The sequence below is a fragment of the Cryptotermes secundus genome, unplaced genomic scaffold (assembly GCF_002891405.2).
Source record: "Cryptotermes secundus unplaced genomic scaffold, Csec_1.0 scaffold528, whole genome shotgun sequence".
Lineage (NCBI taxonomy): Eukaryota > Metazoa > Arthropoda > Insecta > Blattodea > Kalotermitidae > Cryptotermes > Cryptotermes secundus.
Window position 1 is genome coordinate 497375 of NW_019724748.1, and position 23292 is coordinate 520666.

General features: G+C 44.1%; 1 protein-coding gene across 3 annotated transcripts in view; it reads right to left on the minus strand.

Moving 5' to 3' along the window:
• The window catches only part of LOC111862897 (nitric oxide synthase, salivary gland), a 148370-nt gene that overhangs the window by 97480 nt on the left and 27598 nt on the right, over positions 1-23292 (minus strand). The window contains exon 1 of one of the 3 annotated variants that reach the window (XM_023848700.2): positions 23142-23250. The exons of the other annotated variants lie outside the window; for them this stretch is intronic. Within the exon in view, the coding sequence (XP_023704468.1) occupies positions 23142-23237 (96 nt within the window). The 5' untranslated portion in view covers positions 23238-23250. Of the gene's footprint in view, positions 1-23141; positions 23251-23292 lie in introns of those variants that run through there. 3 annotated transcript variants of the gene reach the window in all.

Below are 23292 nucleotides of genomic sequence, written 5' to 3' on the forward strand. Positions count from 1 at the left end.
GTATCTGTGTTACGGCCTACGCTGGTCTTCAGTTCCTGTCTTTGCTCCTTCCTTAATTAGTTCTACAGCGGTAAATAGAATGACGTCATGTAGCCTGTCAGAGGCCATTTCACTAATTCCGACAAAATGACAAGTGGCAGGTCCTGTAATCAGTTGCAGGAAAGGGGCCTATAAGGATTACGCAGCTGAACCGAATACAATTTTAAAGACAGAAACATCACAGCCAAGAAGCAAGAAATGAGATTTGATATTCTGATGGTCGTGACTGTGAAGACTACGATTCTGTTTTCTGTAATGTTGCGCCGTGAAGTCTGACAGTGTTTAACAACTTTACGACAGACATGCTGCCTCATCTACCCTGAACATACAGGAAGCATCCACAATGTCAGTGAACATCAGTCACACCACTACGTCACAATTAAGGGCCCAACCTGTTTTCGTAGCTACAGCTGCGAGAACCTCAGATTTAACGAAGTTTTCTCTGCGGAGAGGACACTGTACGCAACGTCTGCAGGTTCTAAAGTCTCGAATCTTCAACCCTGAAGATGGAGGCAGCGCCTTCCTTCATAATATCGGTACTATCTAGGAAACTACACAACGCTACGTCCCGAAATACTGTCACGTGTAGTGTGACTATGTAGACCGCGTTTTGATTAGAGATTGGATTTATTGACCGCTTTAACACACGACTCGTAACTACGTCTGATTATAGCGCCATCGCTAATTTCCCTCATTTTACAGATCACTGCAGTATACGCTAAGCCTTCTCAGTCTGCTTTCACTAGCCATTTCCCGGTAACGGATCTTAACACTCGAGATTGTTCAGCTTCGGCTCACTTCTTTGCCCGCTGGCTCTCAGCTGCACCGACTAAATCTTCGCAACACAGACTCCCTTGCAACTGAGTTAAACTCTAAACTTGTCCTATTGATGACCCCTTGGCACGGACCGCGGAGAAGACACCGTCTCCAACAGTTCCTCTTCTGTTGCGTTGTACTCGCCGTGGGAACATTTTTGTTTGCGAAGGCAGTACTCACCAGTGGCTTATTCAGAATATGTTGCCTAGCAGTCGATATTGTTTCGCCGTCTTTAGTCTGTAACGGGTGCAAATGCTACAGTACGGTAATTTTCGAGCAGTCTGAATTTTATACGGAATTGCAGATTAAAACTGAGTGGAATACAAGTATTTTTCTTATGTTTTTTCGTGACTTTCCTTATCTTATTGGCCTTAACTATTTGACTAACGTTAGACTTAAACACAATAGACCACTGTAGGTCGCGGTGCAAGGGCCGAGAAGGCCCACCCCTTATACAACGTTAGACTTAGTGTTCCTTTATAGTACCGGTAAGGTACAAATCTGCTGTAGAAAAAATAATAATATTATGAACATGGTTTTATGCAAAAATTATTATTCATTGAGTTCCATTAAATATTCAGTATGTCGCGAAATAATTATTCAGATGGACGCTGTGGAGCTTTAAAGCTCAGTGGGTCTGTATGCACCACCTGCTTTAACATAAAAACTCCGCATTCTGCCCACAGAATGTGTTTTTGTGTTTCGTATGGTTCTCAGGATAAACAGTGATTCTCTCCCTAAACAGCATTAAATGGTTGATCCTTGTTCCTATGAGATACGAAGTGAATTTTTTGTAATATTTAGAAGACATTGTGTCTTTAAGGGGTTCAAGGAACTTGAATTTCGTGTCCTGTATGAGTCTTCTGAGTAAAAATCCGGACATCGTTTTAGAGAAATTTGATTCAACACACATTTTCACGTAGCGTATAAAATAGAGTTAACCTTTGTACACTATAACAACTTTCAATGGCGACTTCCCATCCGAAATTTAATTCAGATTAGTCCACTATTTATGAGATAAAACGTTCGGACGGACAAACTCTCCCCATTATTTTTCTTCTTCATTCACATTTTTCGAAAACCGCATAAATTGAGCGAATCTTCATAGGTTACTTGTCTGTAAACCTGTGTCAGTTTTTGAAACATACCTAATACCAACATCGCTTCACTTTGAAACAAAAGGAATAAACACGGGACTGAAGGAAACAGCTGAATGAGGTTAGAGGATAGAATGGAGGCTACAGAACTCCGAACTGGCTCACGCGGCGTCCAGTTTCATGGAGGAACAGACTGAGCCTATGAACTGGCGGAGTGAAACTAGATGATTTGGCGTCTTGGTGAGAACGTGCTGCGACAGGAAGGGAATAACCTGATTTCCTCACTGGAACAGTCGTTATGTAAGGAGAATTGGAAACACGATAAGATAGCAGAACGTTCTTGTTTCTCAGCCATGCAGCTCAACACTTTGCCCCTTTTCGTATGAAGTGTGAGATTATGCATCATCCGAACTCATGTTCGAAATCAGAGGAGGTAATTCTGGGAATTGTTTCATTAAATACTGCTACGTGTAGGGGTGTGCGTGACTTATAAGACGGCTTTATAGATTGCGTGATTGGATTTATTCACACCTTACAGTACTCGGGACTGCTGGAATTTACAGCGCTATCGCTATTCTACACACTTTACACTTCTCCGTTACACACACACTATAAATTCTCAGTCTTCACTAGTCGTATCCTGGCAACGGATTTATAACAGCCTCTCTATCACGTAAAATCACACATGAAGTCTTGTTTTCAGAGCCTAATCCCTTTCTTGGCATATTCTGCAGCTGCCACTTCCGAAGACTCGACTTCATTCAATTCCTCTGTTCCTAGGCTCATATCCCGGCAAGCTGGCGTCTCGAAGCTCTTCCAACTCGACTACTCACTCTATTGCCGAACACTACCCTATAACCACTTTGCACGGACCTCACGGGAAACAAAGCTGCTGTATTGTTGAAATGGCTTGTTTATTGACCTGCTGCCTTACAATGGACATCCTATTTTTGCTGGCGTACGCTTTGCGGGAACGTCTTTACCGAGTCGTTGCCCAGCAATAGGTATACACGTCACAATATTGTTAAGCCAGTGACATCTTAACTTGATATTGAGTGAGCTGGTGCAGCAGTACGCATTTGTATTTGTGAATGAAGTTTTGTGCGGTTTTACTCAAGTCTCTTTATGCGAATGTTGGCACCAGCCTTCAACAGCGATTAGCCCCGTTCTTCCAAGTTCTCGCCCTGCTGTACTCACAGTTCATAATCAGCTTCCTATCCGATTCGATGCTAAATGACAGGTCCGAGACAAGGCAGTCAAGGAAGCTTGTAAGAATTTGGAGAATTGAGAAAATAACAAGACTTCTCTTTCTTTCCAAACTGGAGGTCTCAAACCCAAATTATCATGTCCAGACGGGTAATTTTGAAATCTGCGGCTGATCTGGCATCATTTTAAGCTGTGAAACGGTTAAATGTTTTATTTAAAATAAAAAATACCACTCGTAGCTAAACCAGTTGTTTTACTGTGATCAAAATTCATATCACTAACCACTTCTTCACAATGCACTAATAATCACTTCTGACATCAGATTTTTTTCAGTTAACGTTATTTTTACAGGACATCGCATTTATAGAGAACCAGTTCCAAGGTCATATCCATTTCGTACATTTCTTTTGTTTGAAAAAACTGGTACCAAGTTTCGAGACTTTCTCACAGGTCTCTGTGTCTGCTGCGCAACGCGAACGCAGTCCTTTGCAAGTGCCATAGTCTCACAACAGCGCATGCGCTAACTAGCTCAGAGAACGGTTCTAGAGTCGTGACTATAAGGACGTTGCGGTGGGCATCGGGTCGATCTTCTGCTGTGTAAATTACATTCATAAACAGATTGTTAACTACATAGAACTTTCGAGAACATTCCGTCGTTTCATATGATCTCATATATAAATCTCTTAGAAGTTCCTGCAGAACTTGAATTTAATTTCTGTAAGCTGTAGCTGAAATGTAACGATTTATTACAGCACTGGTTTGAGATGTCCGTGGCGTGAGAACATGGCTGTTCTCTGTTTCATTTAATTTCTTCCTCTGCCTTCCAGACTGCTAATTACCGAAGTTCTGTGCTTTGTTTCGTAAGCCCATTACTTTAATCCGGGCCTCGACGCCATGTCGTGTTACAGTTCAAAATATCGTGTGGTATGCTTTTCTCCACCGCGGAAAATTCTCGTAGTGGTAGCACTTATGGCGCACTTAACGAGGACGGACGGGCGGACGGAGGATATTCTCGTTACTTCACTAGTGTGTTCCAGTTCACCGAACTTCCCGCTGTTCGTCAGGAAACGTGTCTCATGCGTGTCTTGTGCGACTAACATCATACTCGTATTTTGCATATCGTGGAGGAAAGTTTATAAATATCACTTGGAATATGACCATTTTAGGAAGACATTTGTATTATCGCCTTAAATTCCGCAAAAGCTGGTGGCAACAATTGTGCTGCGGCCTACTTTAAAGAGAGTAAAGAGGCGTGGCAGTACAAGATCCATACATTCTTCTCTGCTTGTGTTTCATGGTATCGAATGAGAAGAGTGTTACGGATTATTATCTGCAGGTGAAGGAAGCTTTTGTGGCCCATTTTACATCGCTATTCTAGTATTTTCCAAGAGACGCAGGAAACGTTACAGAACCGGTTTCCGAGGCAGGACAGTCCCCAGTGTAGAGAAGTGGGAAACACTTGCTCATCCCACAGACCGCGGGACTCAGCAGAACTCAGTAGCGTGTTTTGCTCTTTCAGTCGGCTCTCCAGTACTCAACGCGTGGTCACAGAGCCCCTACTGGTGCACTGGTGGTGATGTAACGTCATAAATATCAAACCGGTAATCGAACTCCGGGCCGTAGGTTCAGTTCCATATGCATCCATCTTGTGAGCATCAGGTTTGAGTACTGTAATTTCCAGAAAGACGCTCAAGCGGAGAGCCTCGTAGTTGTATTTTAAAGGCGCCTGTTTCGAATCTCAGCAGCGCCACCAAATATGCTGAGTATTTTCGTCCCTACAGCCAAGTCCTGGCCAGTAACTTAAGTTGGACCGTGGCCGCTTCCTTCCCCATCCTTTCCAGTTCTTTATGCACTGTCGGCCATTCGGCGGTATATAATTTGAGTCGGACAGTGTCGCTAAGTAAATTACCTATAACCTTACAAACTTCAACACATCCCCAGCCTCCGGGATTCCCCTGCTCTTCGCCTCGGTGGTCCTAGTATTCACCAATAGAGTGTGCGAAGTATGCCACGAAGTTGTGTCTTCTCCCCAGGGGGTACAGGCTGACCGGGGAACAGGGCCGGCAAAAAACCTGTAGACCGTCTTTTGGAAAATTGTAATTTAAGCGAAATGTAACAAAATTATTTTACACTGCTGTGATTCAAAATTACATTTATCGGTCATTTATATAGATCTTCCATAATACGCCTACTCAGTTTCATATAAAATCATTCAGTAGTTTTTGAGAAAAACACCAAGGACATAATATCGGCCAAACACGACACATTATAATTTTATTTCACCCATTTGGAGTAAAGAGGGCGTGAAAATCATGCATTGCGAAACAGTGGAGCCCATAGGCGATTTGGACACGCCAGTGACACGCCGATCCGACGTGTGAACAGTGTGCTCTGTAATAACAGGTGTCACCACTCTGCACATAAAACAGCAACTTCATTTCGCAGCAGATAATGACAGATTAATGATCATATTTATAGCATAACACATGGCGCCCCACGCGGCCAGTTCCGACAACAGGCATTGTCTGTTCTGCAAACATGGGGAACAGAAGCCCAATAAATCCCGATTTATGATGGAATTATCGCAAGCTATGACAAGTTCGTAGCACCCAAACGATTCTCGAAATGTTTGTGCCTTGTAAAACCTAAAACAGTCACACAAATATCCGTACTTATCTATATTTGTTTATACTGTTATAAATATTATGGCATGACGCCCGAAAGCCGGAATAGGGTAGTCAGAATAGATGTTCATTGCTACGCAACTACTCGGTAAACATATTCCCTCGGCAAGGCATATGTAAGCAAAAATCGGCGCTGTAGGCACGCCTTCCCAACAACAGAGGTTGTGTTTTCTGCGTGAACCGTGCAAAGTGGTTATAAGAAGAGTTCATTTCAGAAGTCGTAGTTGAGTCGAGTCGAGTTTCGGGAGGCCAGCCTGCCAGGAATTTAGTTTGGGAGCAGAGAAATTGACTCGAGTCTTCGGAATTGGCAGTTGCAGAATAACGGCAAGAGAGGAGTTAGACTGTGAAAACAAGACTTCACGTGTGATTTGAAGTGACAGTGATACTTTTATAGATCTGTTGCCAGGATACGACTAGGGAAGACTAAGAAACATAATGCGTGTGTAACGCTGAACTGTAAAGTGTGTAGATCAGCGATAGTTCCGAGTGATGTGTATAAGGTGCCAATGAATCCAGTCATCCAATCCAAAACTTGTCATACAAGTTACACGCAAACTCCCAAATCCTGCCAATATAAGGGAATAATCACCATATCGATGTCTGCCACGTGTAGCTGCTTCTTCTGAGTCCGTACCAGGCAACAACTTCCAGCGGGAGTGCTGAGAAGTCTGAACACGAGCTCCTGGTGGTACTGGCACCACTATTTGAGAAACTCCGGATAGAAGTTGTGCTTGTGCGGGGCGTGGGGGCCGCTGTATCTCCTCGGGCAGAGCACTAGGTATCTGTCGGATAGGAGGCTGGCTGGGCTCCACAGTCGTGGTCCCTGTCGTCCAGCCATAGTCAGTCACTATAGTGATGGTCCTTAAATAACTAGACTGTTGAAGCCTTGTTTCCGGTGTAACGAGGAACTCCTGTTACCGTTTGACGTCAGTTTTTCTACCCTAGCCGGTGAACTTCCAGTTGAAAAGCCTCGCCTCACGATCAAGCCAACTTAGTGACTGATCTCGAGGAACGTCCACGGAAATTTTGTAGTTACTCAAACGGTCAGACATTCCTGCATGAAGATTCATTACTGTATTCAAAAAAGACCTCCACTGAGATAAATCCTGAGACAATTAGATTCTCCGAGTTTCCGGAAAATTCGCTTTAACAAGGGATTAGGTGAGACAACGAGGATCCTCATGACATGTTGACCTCCAGATTTAATGCAGCCGGGCACGAGGGAATAACACTGTAGGAAGGCGACACTGTGGGGAATAGACGACTGGAAAGATGATATTAAATACATGTTTGAATGTGATAATATCAGAAGCTTTCGAAGGGTTCAGGTTAAGCTAAATGATGTGATTTGCTGGAAGCAGTTATTGAGACACGGAATATTGTGGACGGTTAGAATTGTTGCTGGCCAGAGAAGCCGCTGTCATGTTGACATTAAGCACTGCAGCAACTTGAAAAGTACGAAGTTGGAAGGCCCCCCGTGAGAGACAGCTCATACCAAGCATACCGGTCTCAGCAGGCACTTTTAACAGCAAATCATGGCTGTTATAACGTTGCAGATGCAAGTACCAGCCTTGGTCTTGGCCGATTTGCTGACTGTATTGGCTATGAATAGTATCTAGAGCTGGAAGCGGTTGTGGCTTATTTTGAGGTAGGTTTATTATTCAGGAAGCCATGGAAAACCGCAGGCTGCTTATGAGGTTTAAGTTTTTGGCGGCAGTGATCATGAAGAGAACTAGCTGCTAGGAAGTGACGTCATATAGAAGGAACATACTACCGCCATCTTCTGACTCAAGAGTTCTCTGTTCTGGGATATAATCTCGTGCAGTTCGTCGAATTGCACCTGCGTTTCTCAGGAAGATGTTGCCCACGTCGTCAGGGCCGCAGCACGAACCAAGCAAGAAATCAACATGAAGCAGAGCTCTGCTTGCTGCTTACCTTGTTCCTCGTCTGTGACTATGGGAGCGGAATGCCGGTTAACTTTCAACGGTCTATAACCGGGCCACCCTCTTCCTGGGGGATATAAATACGGGGACCTGGCCCTCCAGGCTGGGGGAGTCTCGAATTTGAGACAGAAAAATATGGTCATGATTCCCATGGGACTCGTATCTGAGAATGACTGCTCTGGCGAGGACCAGCATCAGCTGTAAGCGATGCACCCGTCCTCTCGTCAGAGAGGATATTACTGTAACCGCAAGTGTTCAGTTTGAAAATAAAATTACTGGAGGTGGGTCTCAGAGGGCTTGTCGCCAAGACGAACTGATTGGCGATAAACCGGCCGCGCGGTGAAGTGTTTAATGAGAAACCTTCGTGCTTTAGGGATCGTTCAGAATGTACAAGAGCAGTGAAGAAGTATCAGCCTGCGATCTGCGAAGTGAAGCCGTGTAGTGGCTTGTAGTAAGACCCACAGGGGCAGAAGAGGAGAAACAGCCTGAAGTGTAGCGTCTGGTGAGACCCACCAAGTCTCCATACGCCCAACATAGACAAGAGAGAGGCAAAATAATGGAGACACACTCCACATATCCGAGACAGTGTTCCAGCACAGGAATTTTCACCTGCTCATGACGATTGATCACCCAGTTGTGTCGTAATCCCAGCCTCTTCACTGGCTGTAAACAGCCTGAGCTTTTTACTTGGTCGCATTTCTGCGGTCCTGAGTGCTCTTACAGTGTTGCCATGACGGCGAAAAAGAGGGTATTTTTTTCTTTGTGACTCTATATCCCCTGTCACACTATTGCTGAAGTTTGGTTAGGCAACAGTGCATGACAAACTCAACTAAACTCTGAAGACTTCTGATCGTTGCAGAACCGCATTGTTCTATATTACATAAATATCTATATGCCATTAGGAAGGTCCAGGGAAACCAGGTGGGACTGAAATTAAACGGGACACATCAGCTGTTGGCCTATGCCGATGACGTGAATCTACTGGGTGATAATGTAGATACCATAAAGGAAAACACACAAACTTTAATTGACGCAAGTAGAGAGGTTGGTCTAGAAGTAAACACAGAGTAAACTAAGTATATGTTGCTGTCTCGTCACCAAAATGCAGGGCAAAATCATGACATAAAGATAGGAAACAGATGTTTTGAAAATGTGGCACGGTTCAGATATTTGGGAACAACGATAGCAGATCGAAACCTGATTCAGGAGGAAATTAAGAGCCGATTGAACTCGGGCAATGCTTGCTACCATTCAGTCCAGAACCTTTTGTCTTCTCGTCTGTTGTCCAAAAACATAAGAATTAGAATATACAAAGCTATAATTTTGCTTGTTGTTCTGTATGGGTGTGAAACTTGGTCCCTGACATTAAGGGAGGAACATAGACTGAGGGTGTTAGAGAACAGGGTGTTGAGGAGAATATTTGGCCCGAAGAGAGATGAAGTGACAGGAGGTTGGAGAAAACTGCATAATGAGGAGCTTCATAACTTGTACTCTTCTCCAAGTATAATTAGAATGATCAAGTCAAGGAGGATGAAGTGGGCAGGTCATGTAGCACGAATGAGGTAGACGAGGAATGCCTATAGGATATTGGTGGGAAAGTCTGAAGGAAAGAGACCACTAGGAAGACCAAGGCGTAGATGGGTGAACAATATTAAAATGTATCTGAGAGAGATAAAATGGGATGGTATTGATTGGATTGATCTGGCTGAGGATAGGGACCAGTGGAGGGCTCTTGTGAACACGGTAATGAACCTTCGGGTTCCATAAAATGCTTGGAAATTGTTGAGTAGCTGCAGAATTGGCGGCTCCTCCAGAAGGGCTCAGCTCCATGAGTAAGTAAGTAAGTAGTAGACACATAAATATCTCCACCTACGTTAGTTGAATTTTTACAAAGGAGGAGCAGAAAGTGAAACAAACTACTTCTTGGAGCCTTCAACTCAACTCTAATGCGCATGCGTAGCTTCAGCAGACATTACTAGCAAGCGAATGGAAGATGTGACTTGCAGTTGCTATTTTCAGTGGACAACTAGTTACCGAAATGACAGTGGACTGATTTTCCTGTTAACGATTATTGGCGATTGATTTCATTCAGTTTAACAGGAGTTGTAACGAATCCCAAGAGAAAACAAGCACACACGTTTAACCCATTTCCTTTTTATATAAACATGGTAAATATATAAAGCAAGGATGTGGCTATGTTCAACTGAAGAGAAGTTAGCCACTTCCGGACGGGGCATCGCCCGCTCCGACGCCCCTGTAACGCAATGTGAGTGTCATTTTTCAGCTCCTGTGATGCGTGTCAGTCTGCCGCCTCTAGAGCGAGTTGCTGGGATAAACAGGCGCAAGATACAACACTGCGCGACAGGAGAAACCTTTTACCCACGCGAGCTTCTGTACGTGCTGCCACGACTCCCAATCTGATTTTTGTAAAAGCAGGCGGGGTCTTATCAGCAGTGCATAGCTCCGTGCGGCCGCTCGTAATGTATGCACTGCACCTCCATTAGGCACGCTTTTGTGCAAACAACGGGCATGCAGCGAAAGAGACAAGCTTTTTCAAAAACCCTCACAAAGGAATGTTGTGGTATGAGTTGCCACGTCAGTATGGTCTCAGAACCGGCAGTTCAGGATCCTCTTTCCTTGAGGCCTGTCGGCGCAAAACGCCCCCCACCCTCAAACCCTTAGCGATCAGAATTTTTACACGACAGGTAAAGGTGTTCCTGTGCTTAATTAATTAAGCAGTGGGGGGGGGGTGGAGGTATAGCTGTTGGCCACGGCACTATATGGAGTAGGGTGGTCAGCTTCACGCCCCGGCCCGTCCTTGACGAAAGAGGCCACGATACCCACTGGTTAGAAGGCTGGGTGGCCCCCGGAGCCGATCTGGGCACTATGGAGATGAGGAAAATCTCTTGCCCCTGTCCGGAATCGAACTTCGACCATCCAGCTTCCGGCTCACGACTGTTTTAAAAACTTCCTTCTCGTGAAATAAAGACACAGCAGATGCTCGGGCTGGTCCGTTCGGGTATGTATATCAACCATGAATTTACGAACAAGTGACACGGTAGTTCGTGCGCCGCGCGTGCACTAGAGAAACGCGGGAGTATGCTGTGCGATACTGCACATGTGCAGCCTGTGATTCACGGGAAACCCAATAAAATAGCAAATTGTTTCACTTGAGAGTGTGACTGCTGTCCCCGGCCTCAGCTCACAATGACTAAACCGCAGTAGTCCTCTAACTCATTTACTCACCAATCAACTCCACTTCACTGACTAATTCTCACTAATTGTCCTGCTTATAACATCTCGGAACGGACCGCACAGAAAACAACAGTTCCTCTGTTGCCGTTTAATTGTTGCTTAGCGGACCGAGCAGAAAATACAGTTCCTCTCTTGTTTGCGGGCTGCTGCCTATCAACTGCCTCTGTACAGTCGTCGCCTAGCAGCGGTTCTACATGCCACAGAATTTAGGCCTTAAAACAAACAAGATTGTAAAACTGCGCAGTCTGCATATAACAGGCACGTTTGACACAAAGACTTAATTATAAATTAAATAATTAAAGACTACAATGAAATGCTCCTTTATAAAATTATTAAATTCATCTGCAACTGTTCACTCATTTGTGAATCTCATATTTCCAAGAAATCGAGCCAATAAACGAATAATCAGTCAATATTTAGGTCTGTATGTTTACATCTATTACACTATAAACGAAAATTAGGTATCATTTAATATATATATTCAAGTCGTATTACAATAGAGCGCAAGAACAAAACCGATTTGCTCTATAACCCAGTGTAAACTCTGTGCAGACTTCCTTCTGTCCTCTTCTCTTAAATGCCGTGAGTTCAGGCGGCTATTTTTAATCGTTGAATGTAAAGTTCGGAGATGTACTTACATTGCCTATTTTGTTTCATTATCTGGAAAGCTGCGGAAACTTGCATTTGGCAGCAAATGTGTTTCGTTTTTACTGCAATGTCTGTTCGAATTGGTTTCCTCAGCTGTAAGTACTCATGCAGGTCTTCATGCAAAGTGGTCGTTAGACTTGACCGGTCTTAATGAAAATTGAAATGTTTCAGCGTTTCTTTTAAAAAATTCTTCACTACCAAATCTAACGGAAATCCTCCTGCTGCTCTCGAACTTATTCACGAATACAGACGGACGGACCGACCGACTGAGCTAATTTAATTGGCGCTCTGCATGATTGGGAACGCGCCTGAACTAATCTGACACGTGACAGTACCGCAATACAACGTATATGAGCTTGCATATCGCGAATCCTTAAAAATGTGTGCAAGATGTGTACGCACAAAAGATCATTTAGGCCTTGAAATGTAGTGGCCCTTAAAACGAGTTAAATGAATGTAATTTTCTAATGGTATTTCTGGTGTAAGTACAGTTTATTGACTTTCATAAAAATGTATTGAAAAACTCAAGAGCTATACTTAAAATTTACAGGGAACAGGTCTTTAAGTAGAGTGCTCCTCAAAGAAATCGAATTTAACAGAAGAAAGCCAAAGTGCCTCATAAAGAAGGTAAAGCTATCCCTGTAGCAGGCCGTGGAGGCCCATAGGGTTGTGAGACGTCGAGGTTCCCACATTTTCTAGACAATCGACTCACAGATGGCGGTGAGCTTGTCAGCCTTTCGCTCCGGCCGCGCTTTACCCCCAGGAAGTTTCCTGGTACTCGTTTCTGTTAGAGGCTGAGCCCACCTCAGGACCATAGTGCGGCTGGAAGGATTAGGGCAATTTAAAACGTCAAGCCCCTCACCGAGAATCGAATTCGCAACCTTGCGGCTTGTAGCATTGTGCCTCAACCAACTGGATTGCCGCGTGTCGCAGCTGCCTCTTCAGAGTTCACCGTACGCCGAAGTACTCAGATTGATGCATATAGGTCCACAGCGCTGGCGCTCCCACCTCAGGATGAACACGTTTTCGGACGTTTTTGCGAACTCAAGTAGAACTTCTTATGGAACTATATTGTGGTTAAGGACCATCGATCTATGTTGCTCCTCAGCATCCCAGTGTACCACACAGAATCCCTTGGAGATCTGTAGACATAACGGCTGGTCCCCTGTACCTTTGTCTCTTCATCTTCACGGATTGGTGGATAATACAGGTGCCCCGTCTGACGTTTATTGGATTTTCTTGTTCGCTGGTTTATATAAATTGGTATCTAGATGCATCACACTGACCACGAGCGAGTATAATAGCCGAATTTGGTTTCGGTTGAGCACAGTGTACAGATCTATCATTAGAAGAACAGGCTCTTAGGGACCACAAGTATTTGGTGTTTCATGCGAGTGGCAGGAACATGTAGACCTCACCATCATCTCTCCACGGCGTGGAGAGAACTCTTCGTCAATAGACATGAAATTTTAAAGCCTCTTTCTTCTTAAACAAGAGAGTAGCACAGGGTAAAGAAAGCAAGATTAAACACATGAATATGGTGACGGCTGCAAGCGGGGGAACCTATCTTCTGGGACTGTAAACTGCACCAGGACCAAAGGGCAACAGTGATGGACATTTTATATAAGAACAGCAATAAAAGAAGGATACCCAAAGTCGGTTACAGAGCTCTTAAGGCTAGAGGAAAATGATTTGTTCAAGGCAACTGTTATTTCATAAACAAAATTCCTAAATCTACTTAAAAGGAAGAAAAAGAAATAAATTTACATCGTCCCGTGTTCTAGAAAGTATGGGAAAGAGTGTTTTGGAAACTGGATCTGTTTCCGTCCTCAGCTGAAAGGGGAAACACGAAGAACAATAACGGGACAACGAATTCAGCAGGTGCAGGAAATGGAAGGAATCGGCCTTGACGAATGCGATCAGCCAACCCATCTGGATCGCTCTTGCCAATGCAACGATTTAGTGGCAATAGCAAACAAACTATAAATCCGAAAGCGAGAAAAACATTTCTAATTCCGAACTACAGCAGTTTATAGCATATATCCTGCTACAGTAAACAGAACCGATACCTCGCGATTCGATTCCATTCGATTCTGGTATTTCTCGAAATTTATTCAACACAAGTATAGAGTGTTCATTCTAAAAGAGCTTACGCTCAACTCGGATTCGAGCCGAGAAACGGACATTGAGAACGGCCGGTGTGTTCAGTTGGATTTGCTGCTTCCTTCTTGTTCGACGTTCGTTGTTTGTGCTGGGATTCGGGGTAATTTTGTGCGTGGTATGTTTTTGTCTTCTTTCTTCTGTTCGTCCGTTATAGAATGCTGAATATCTTGTTCAGTACTAATTGCGTTGCTGAGGAGGTTCGTGTCCGTTTCATACCACGCCCACATGTCGCACAGCAAGTGATGAGAATTGTTGTTTTGTCGCCATAACCCCCCCCCTCACACGCACATTTCCGCAGCCACAGCACCGCGACGCTGAGTCCCAGCAGCGCCAGGTCCCCTGAAGATCACGTCTCTGTAATTTGAGCCTAATCCTTTAAACCTGTTTGTTCCTTGCCCAACTTTCGCTTCGCATCTTCATGGGACAGTACAGGTCTCATTCCCGTAATTGCTTCTCAGACTTTCTGTACTTCAGATCGCATTCAATGGACCATTACAGAAGAAAAGCAACAATAATCCTGACAGAAGAGCATTCCCAAGTTTCCAAACTCACTTGCTCATACTTCGTGGTGCAACTGAGTTCACGTGTTGCTATTGGTTACAAAAGTAGTCATTACAAATAGGATCTAAAAGTTTGTGATTATGGTACATTAATACGAATATTATGTTTCTGAACATTAACCCTCGCCCTATCTCCGAAGATAGGGACTAGCTCTATCGATTGGGCCCACCTGAGTATGTTTTACCTGAAGACGGAGACAGAATCCAGTCTGCGAAACGTGTTTTAAAAAAATAAGCAGGACTGTGTTTTTAGAAAAAGACAGGACGATGGATAATATCAAAAAACGCAATATTTTTACCATTATAAATAGACACCACGTCACACAATACCGGATCGAAAATCGCCATATAGAGGAGTACTGCTTCTTTTTGGACAGTTCGCACATACTGTGCCACTGCTGTACGTTTCATACCATTCCCCTCCCTCGAAGCCCATCGCGTAAGATTCCCTTCGAATTAAAATGAGAAAATTAAGGCTTCTTAAAAATGGCGCGCTCCTCCAGCAGGATCAAGTTCAAAGAGCCAAGACAGACCAGAAGCTTTCACCCATCTTCACGGATCCGACTTATTGCCAGAAGCTGACAGTCATTTATATCAACGGCGACCCGCATGCAACCCAGATCAGTCCGAGTGGGTTTTCTAATGGACGAATGGCACTGGAGTAGGTTTTCCCCGAATACTTCAGTGGCTCTCGCCAATTCTGATCCCACCGAATGCTCAAGTTCTCTCATCTACGTGTATACGTGGGACTGTAAATTGGTCATTTATGGTGTAAGTAGCAAGGAACTCTGTCACATCCCACCGTAAGAATAAAAATGAAAACGTTCTAAAATTAGCAAATTCCACCTTCTTAAGGAGGCCGAAATATCATGACCACATTGAAATAAAGTCACAAGTCTGACAAAATTCTTGTGGATACTGGATGCCGTGCGCCACAATACCGAAGTGTTGCGTCAACATAACACCTTGTTACAAGGACTTGAAGCTTTGAAGTTTGTGTGGATCCTGCCCGAGCCCAGCTGAGCTGGTGTAGTCACAGGTCAGGGTAAGGAGGCAATGCACAACGCAAAGTTTCAGATTGCGTGAAGTTGCGAGTATGATATGAGTGCCACATAAGTTGGGCCCCAGTGTTCTGGCTCCAGTCCGATGTGCAGGAAGTATTCGCATGAAATCCTCCCAACTATGAGGAAGCAATTTGCGTCCAGTGAGAAGCAGCGATTGCACACCGGATCTCCAGGATTACAGAGAACCACCACATCCTCACGCGGAAGGATGTCACTCTCTCGGTTTATGTGAGTTAGAAATTGCGCTGGAAGAATTTCAAGTCAGTTCGTTTAGAACTGGTGTAAATGTCTATGCCTGTATTAAGCTCAGTCTTCGAAGAGTAGTAGGTACTTCCTACAGGGCCCGTCGTGCAGTAAGATCATAACGATGAATAAGATTGCAGTAGTACAGCGCGCTGGTTACAGGTCATATTAATTATACTTGTAAATGGATGTTCCAGCAATAGCTTCTCTATTGTCTGCTATGGCCAATTTTATAGAAGCAGTACTTTCTTTAGAAGAGCGTCTGCATTCTGTAGTTAAGTTATACTTGAGGAAGTCCGCTACTGCAACATAGAGATCAGAGTATGCGTACTTATAACTCCACTTGTTCGTCTCTTTGTCTCTGGGCTGAGGAAAGAACACAGACTGAAGGTGCCTGAGTTTGAAGCTCAGAGATGTATTGGGCATAACTGCACATTGAGCGGCTTAATGTTATGTACAAAATTTTGTGGTTAAACCGCGCGGAAGGATGTCACTGAAGGAGAAGCAGCAATCAGAACAAGTGGAGCTTTATTAAGACCATTTTCTCACTCACAGTTTTTATTGCAGAAATATAGATATATACACGTAGACATGGAGAGGATACGCCTCTGTGTGGAGGAAAGTTCCACGTATTACGAATAGCATTCATTAAGTGCTCTTTGCAAAACACAGAATAACGCCTTATGTTTAGGTTCGGTCTGTCCGTCCGTCTTCACTTAGTACAGGAGCCCAAACCACTGGAGTTTTCTGTAGCTACTCTAAAAGAGCCTTTAACTGCAACTTATCACACAATTCCGATTATCAGCCGGATTCGTCCTTAATAAATCCTGGTTTCCGCCAGGCCGTACATTGGACTACTGCACGTATCCCATAAGCCTTTTCACAGCATTTTTTTTTAAATTCGATTCGAGGAACTTCCGCCATAAGTTGGCAGGAAATTTAGTCGTACTGATCCATAATAAAGCCTGGTGTACATAAGGCAATACACAGGCTTCTCCATATCCTCCTGCAAATCTTCCACACATTCTGCTGAAATTCTATATCGGAGAGTTAGCACTAACTTCGCCGACAAACGGCGGTCGCTTGGTCGGTATCGTTCGCTTTCGGACTAAAACCACGGAGTTTATCGGCTAGTGAGCTTCTTCAGCGGCCATAAACATGACAATGGATTGTAAACATAAAATGCTATCACTGGATTTTTCAATTGATATAATCCTTCCAACGGTGCTATGGCCCTGGGGTCGACTCAACTTCTAGCAGAAATGAGTACCAGGAATTTTCCTCGTAGTAAAGGAAGGCCGGCGCACCGCCATCTGTTAGCCGATTGGGAGCCTCGACGTCTCACAAACTTATGGGTCTCATGGCCTGTTACAGGGATTGCTTTACTTTTTGTTAATATTGCCAGAATCGTAGATACATAGGAATGTACTCGTATATCCGATTCCATTTCTCGCCGCAAATCTGGACGCAAGCCACACGTTCTAGAGTCGTGAAGTGTGAAGGTGTGAAGGTGTGAAGACAGTCTGAAGGTAAAGCTCCGCCAACTTTTAATATCGGCATGAAGTGGAAGTGAGTGGTCAGTTTCATGCTCGAGCAGGTTCACTTCCGCGGAAGAGCCAGGAGAAGAATTCCGCAAATTGCTTCATACGTACTCTTCGGGTGAAAGTGGTAGGATCATTGTGTAAGGTGAAGCTGTCCCCGTGCTACGCCATGAAGACGTGTGGGGGAGTGGTTGTATACATCCACATTTTCTTGACCTCGTCAGTAGCTGGAGGTGAGTGGTCAGCTTCAAGCCCCTGTCGCTTTACCTCCGGGGGAAAGGGCCCCGGTGCCCATTCGATAGGAGGTTGGGTGGAACCCAGAGCCGGTCTGGACGACAAGAAGACCCTGCCGGGACCCGAACTCCGCTATACCAACTGCTCTACCCCGGTTCCTTGTGTACCCATAGTTATCTCACGCCATGCAGTAAGCAGGTCAGTTGGGTCATTAATGGAGGCAACACGGTCATATTTCGGGTTCACAGACCTGAAGAAATGTGCGCGTCAGTTTCAAAGCGAACGCTGTTGTAATTTTCTTCTAATCGTTGCAATCTAGCCCGTAGCCAGGGGCAGCGTGGAAAGTAGATCGCATTGTAATAACAGCCCTCACTTGTGGGTACTGGCCAGTGTGAGCAGCTTTCGTCATGTGTTTCTGCATCAGCAGCACTGGCTGAGACTCGACAGTGCAACAGTCCTGCTCGCGCATTCGGTACTGTGTGCATTTCATATAGAACATTCGTCTTCAAATTCTGTAACTAAACCGATGAAAACATGTTTTAGTCGGTTAACTGTTTTGTCCGAATAATTACTAGTTTTGCAGGAACACGGTAATTATATGCGTAGGGCAGGCACAGGGCTTTATGCGTGATGCAACGCAATAATATGTCATAAGGCAGCCATTTCATAGAACACACATAATACTGAAAATTTCTAACAAGATCAGTCTGTAGTGCGTTAATTACTTATTAGCGTATATGACTTTTTGTTGTTAACGTTTTTGTACAGATTTTGCCCCTTTCAGCTTTCTCAGGATTTTGCTGTGAAACTGGAACGGTATATCCCCACGCCTAGCTACTCCCCATTATCCATATATTATTGTTTGTAGTCAGTGCACAATTATCCCCACAAGTGCTAAGTGTCGGAAAATTCGATCTCTGCAACGTATGCTGTATCTGACCGCATGTCTCATCATTTGACATTGTAATCGCGACTAAACAGTAAATACGTACGATGTTTAAGGCAATCTTTGTCCCCCATATTTGCGGCTTATGTGTAATTTTCTGCATATCATTTACTTATGAGAAACGAGCAACTTTGACACATTACAATGACGATCTAGCACTGTAGGAAGTGAGATTCGCAGTTCTAAGGATAATTGAAATTCGAAATTACAAGACATAAACAGCTTCAAGAGAGCGATTCGGGCTCTGGTCTACGTGACTCCAGCCATGTCAGCAACAGCTGTTCCACTTTCTTTTGTTTTAGTTACCGAATAACTGTTTTTTGCGCGCTGCATATGAAAGCAACTGGCTTACCAACGTTTCGGACGTTCTGCTGCTTCCAGTAGGTTCCTTCGGAACGTTGGTAACGACCTGTACGAGACGCAGTGCGAACGAAAGGACATGTCCTAGAGAGCATCACTCTTGCCCAGCCCTCTAATACTATGGCTATAGGCCAGTGGCAGAACCATTGCTATGAAATACTAAGGACAAGGATTGTTGTTAAGAACCAACCTCCTCTTCAGCTTTGATGTTTGTTATTTAAATGTGTCAATGAAATAGTTCCCTCTCTGCCGTATTCTGAACTTTAAACTGAACGTCTGTAACTGTTACGGAATAAAGCAAACACATGAAGGCTTTACAAGGTCATGTGGATTGTTGTTGCATCAAACTGAAGCAGCTGAAGTAACTACCTTGGCGCTACAGCCCTCATTTGGGCCTAGGCCTACCTCCATGGAACTCTCCGTTCACTTCGGTTTTACTAGATGTTAGACATACGGTAGGACTCCTTGGGCAAGGCCTCTACCTGTACACAAACACAGAAAACGCACAGAAACATCCATGCCTAGAATAGGATTCGAACCCACGATCCCGGCTTCCGAGCGAGCGAAGACAGTGCATGCCCTAGACCGGAGGCCACGAAGTTTACCGCACTTAATACCTTGAATGCATGAGGGGTAGGCCTCCTCGGCCCTTGCACCGCGACCTACAGTGGTCTGTTGTGCTTCTTCACTTCCACCTTACTTCGCATGCCTGTATTTAATGTGCTGGCACCAGAAACTATTATTAAGAAGGCCTATGAAGCAGCACTTCCATAAGTAATTATACGTCTACAGGGCTTTGCCTAAAAACTTCAATGTTGCTCAATAAACTCTCTTCTTTGATGGAACCAGAAAGTCCACTACCATGGGAGCTTCGCCCTCAGAACACCCTGAAATGGAACCAGTCTCATGCGCTTCACAAGAACCCTTCCGGTGTCATATTCTGGTTGCTCTTCCGGTCATCAGAGCGGTTCCTGTACTGAAATGTTTCTTGTTCCCCTGTCCGAACTGTGTGCCGACTCTTACACCGCTATAGTTTTCATATAAGCATACATACAAGTATATCGCAGAGTGATGTTTCCCTCGCCTTACGTGTATACTCGTGTGCCTAGCTTTGCCCATTTGTTGTGAAACATGTCTCCGCCCCTAGTCACAGTACTACGTCCAGTAACGGTGCAAACATGTGGGGGGGGGGGGGAAAAAATGTAAAGCTACCCCTGTAACAGACCGTGGAGGCCCATAGGGTTGTGAGACGTTGAGGGTCCTACATTTTCTAGATAATCGGCTCAAAGATGGCGGTAAGGTTGTCAGCCTTACGCGTCGGCCGCCCTTTACCCACAGGAAAATTCCTGATACTCAATTCTGTTAGAGAGGCTGAGTCGACCCCAGGGACATAGTGCAGCTAGAAGGATAAGGCCAATTGAAAAAGATCCAATGACCTCATCGGGAATCGAACCCGCGACCTTCCGGCTTGTAGCATAGTGCCTCACCCAACTACGCTACCGCGTGCCCCATGTGAAAAAAAGAAATATTGATAAACATATCCTAATTTAATTATTTGTAAGAAAGAGAGAAAAGTTAGAAAGTCGTTAAGAAACTCTCCAGTTAAGCGATTTACAACTGAATGTATGAACATCTGTACTGAGCCTGCAATTCGTTTAGAAAATGCGTTGTATTAAACAGCTGACGGAAGGTAACTGTCATGGACGACCTTAGTTTATATTTATCCAACTGAAGAGACATGAATTATAGACGGAGAAAACTTAGTTTAATTTTATGAAATCATCTACAATTCATAAAATGATGAGAGGATATCTTTAAAATGCCCAAACTAGTTTTGAAATTTTATTTCCGGAATCCTTCCAGAGACTTTGATATTTCTCTACAATTCCTTTCACTTGTAGCGCATGCTAATCATGTTACGGACCCGAGTGAATGAAGGATCCCTCTCTGTGGCAACATTTTCCAGTCTCGATAATATGAATTGCGTCCGTGATCTGCATTATAATTCATCATCAAAGGGATTGTCATCAACACTATCACACATTTGGCAGGACTACAAATTCAGAAAATAATGTAATATTTCTAATAGTGTTGATGGTTGTCGTCGTGACAAGAAATCAAATTAGAATCGTAGCATGTCCTACTGCCAATGTAATCTCTTGGAATAAAAAAATCTTCATTGAACAAGAAATTAAATTGAGTACGGCTATTTCCACGTGTTCAGAGCGCAGGCTGATAGCACATTGAGTTGGCCGTTGGCAACTTCCTGCGAAGGTGCTGCGCCAGTTATCGAGAAGAATTCTGCCGTGGGGCCGGAAGTCCTAGCACACATTGTTTACTTCTTTCGTTAATTATTCATCAAATATAGTAATTAATATTGTACTCACCATTCGAGCAGACAGTGAACCACTGTAAATGTCAGCAAACAACCGAAGCAAAATAGTGAACAAAAATGATTCGAAAGAAAATTGTCAGTTTTATCTGAATGTGAATTATTGAGCTGTTTCTTCTAGAAATAATTTGCCCCTCCAAGTACGTTAATTGCTTAACTTACTATGCGCAGCCTCAGTAACGGAAACTGCAATCTTGGCATTATTGGCAAAAGGAACTCAATTTTGTCTCTGCTCTCCTAAAGAAGTATCAGACCCAATCCACTAATTGCGAACAAAGGCCATATAGACGATGTACATATGAGTATTATGCAGTTCTCAGAGCAACTTTATGCAAATGTTTAGTGCACTTGTATTTATTTTCCTGTGTTATACATTACTGCGGGAAACACGAGGACAAATTTGGAAACCTTTATTGGCATGGCTGTGAAGAAATGGATTGTTACTGCCACTTCAGTAGACGGCGAGCCATTCTGCGCGTAAATCTGACCAGGGTAAACGCGCTCTTTTTCGTAACTATCTCCCTTTAAGTATGCAGTATCCCTGTGAATAAAATTGATGGGACCCCGTAGGTTGTGAAGGCAGAGGACTTCAGTTTTAGCTCATCAGAGACTCCTCCTGTATTTGGCCGTTGCCGGAAAATGGCAGTCAAGCGAGGGATTCCCTTGGGTATAAGAACATAACACATATTAAGGTATCTTCTTGAATATAACACAATGTAGCCTGGCAGAAGTCAACGGACGTTTCCGAGCAACATAATGCCTCCATCTTCCGGATGGAAAAGTGATCGCAAGCTTTTCCACACACAAAATTTCCTCTAAGATTTGCTGCATCAGAAATTAATATTAATTGTAGCAATCGTACCTCCTAAACGTCGACATCCACCTGCGAGGCTACACGCTGTGACATCCCAAATGATCGTAATTTGAAGGTGCAAGAACATGTTTATGCAGTTCTTGTGTATCTGGGAGATGAGTTCTCTTATTCCCTGAATACGGAAGGAGTCACATGCCTGCTCTCAGTTCTTGTTACGTGTACGTGTCTGTGCAAACTATGGTTCACGCGCACACATGAACCTGGCCCTTCATGAACACAGACAGCAATGCATTATGTAATTCTAGATTTTTGCTGCTTCGAAGAAACAATATCCTCTGAGGTAAAAGGTGAAGTTGTCCCTCTGTTTAAATAATTAAGCACTATGCCATGAAGGCGTATGGGGGAGTGGATGTGTAGCTCCACATTTTCTTCACCTCGGGACTAGTTCGAGGTGAGTGGTCAGCCTCACGCCCCTGCTGCTTTACCCCCGGGAAAAGAGCTGGCGGTACCCACTTGATAGGAGGTTGGGTGGAACCCAGAGCCGGTCTGGACGACGCGGAGAAGAGAAAATTCTTGACCCTACCGGTACTCGAACTCCAACCCCTCGGCCGTCCAGCCCGTAGCCAGTCGCTATACCGACTGCTCTATCCCGGCTCCTTTATATATGCTTTAAAACGTTTGAAGGAAGGAATGTAATGAAATAGGCGTGTGATCCAACCTGTGGCCTGCGGACCGCTGCCGTTTGCTGTTAAATATTACCCATCTGTACTTTACCACGGTTACACAAATGACTACAGTATTTTACCACTAGCGTGTGTTCCGTTTTTCATTGCCCTTTAGAGACAGTTTGTAACGTCACCTTTTGAAGACATTTTTCTTTCCTTTATGCAAAGACTTGTCCACAGGGGAGACTTCTCATTCTCCAGAGGGTAATTTAATTTTCGAATGTTTGATGCAGGTAATTTTGACGGTCCTTCGCGGCAATAATAAATGCACTGAACAAGTATGTAATCTGATGAGCTCACGGTGCTCACCATAAGATTGTCACGCCGTCAGACTAAGAGACCTCAAGCTGTGTAAATGAGCTGTTCTAACGGCCCAAAAAGTTACGACTAATTGAATAAGAATGACCATACCTCTGCTTCAGTTTTCGAATTGCACAGATAATCACAGTGAACTTCTTTCGTCTCATAATTTGTCAGCTTGAGCAGCGGCTTCATGTTCGCCAACATTTCGCACCACAAGAATCAGTTCCATACGGCTAAGTCGCCCCTGCCTGCGTCTTTA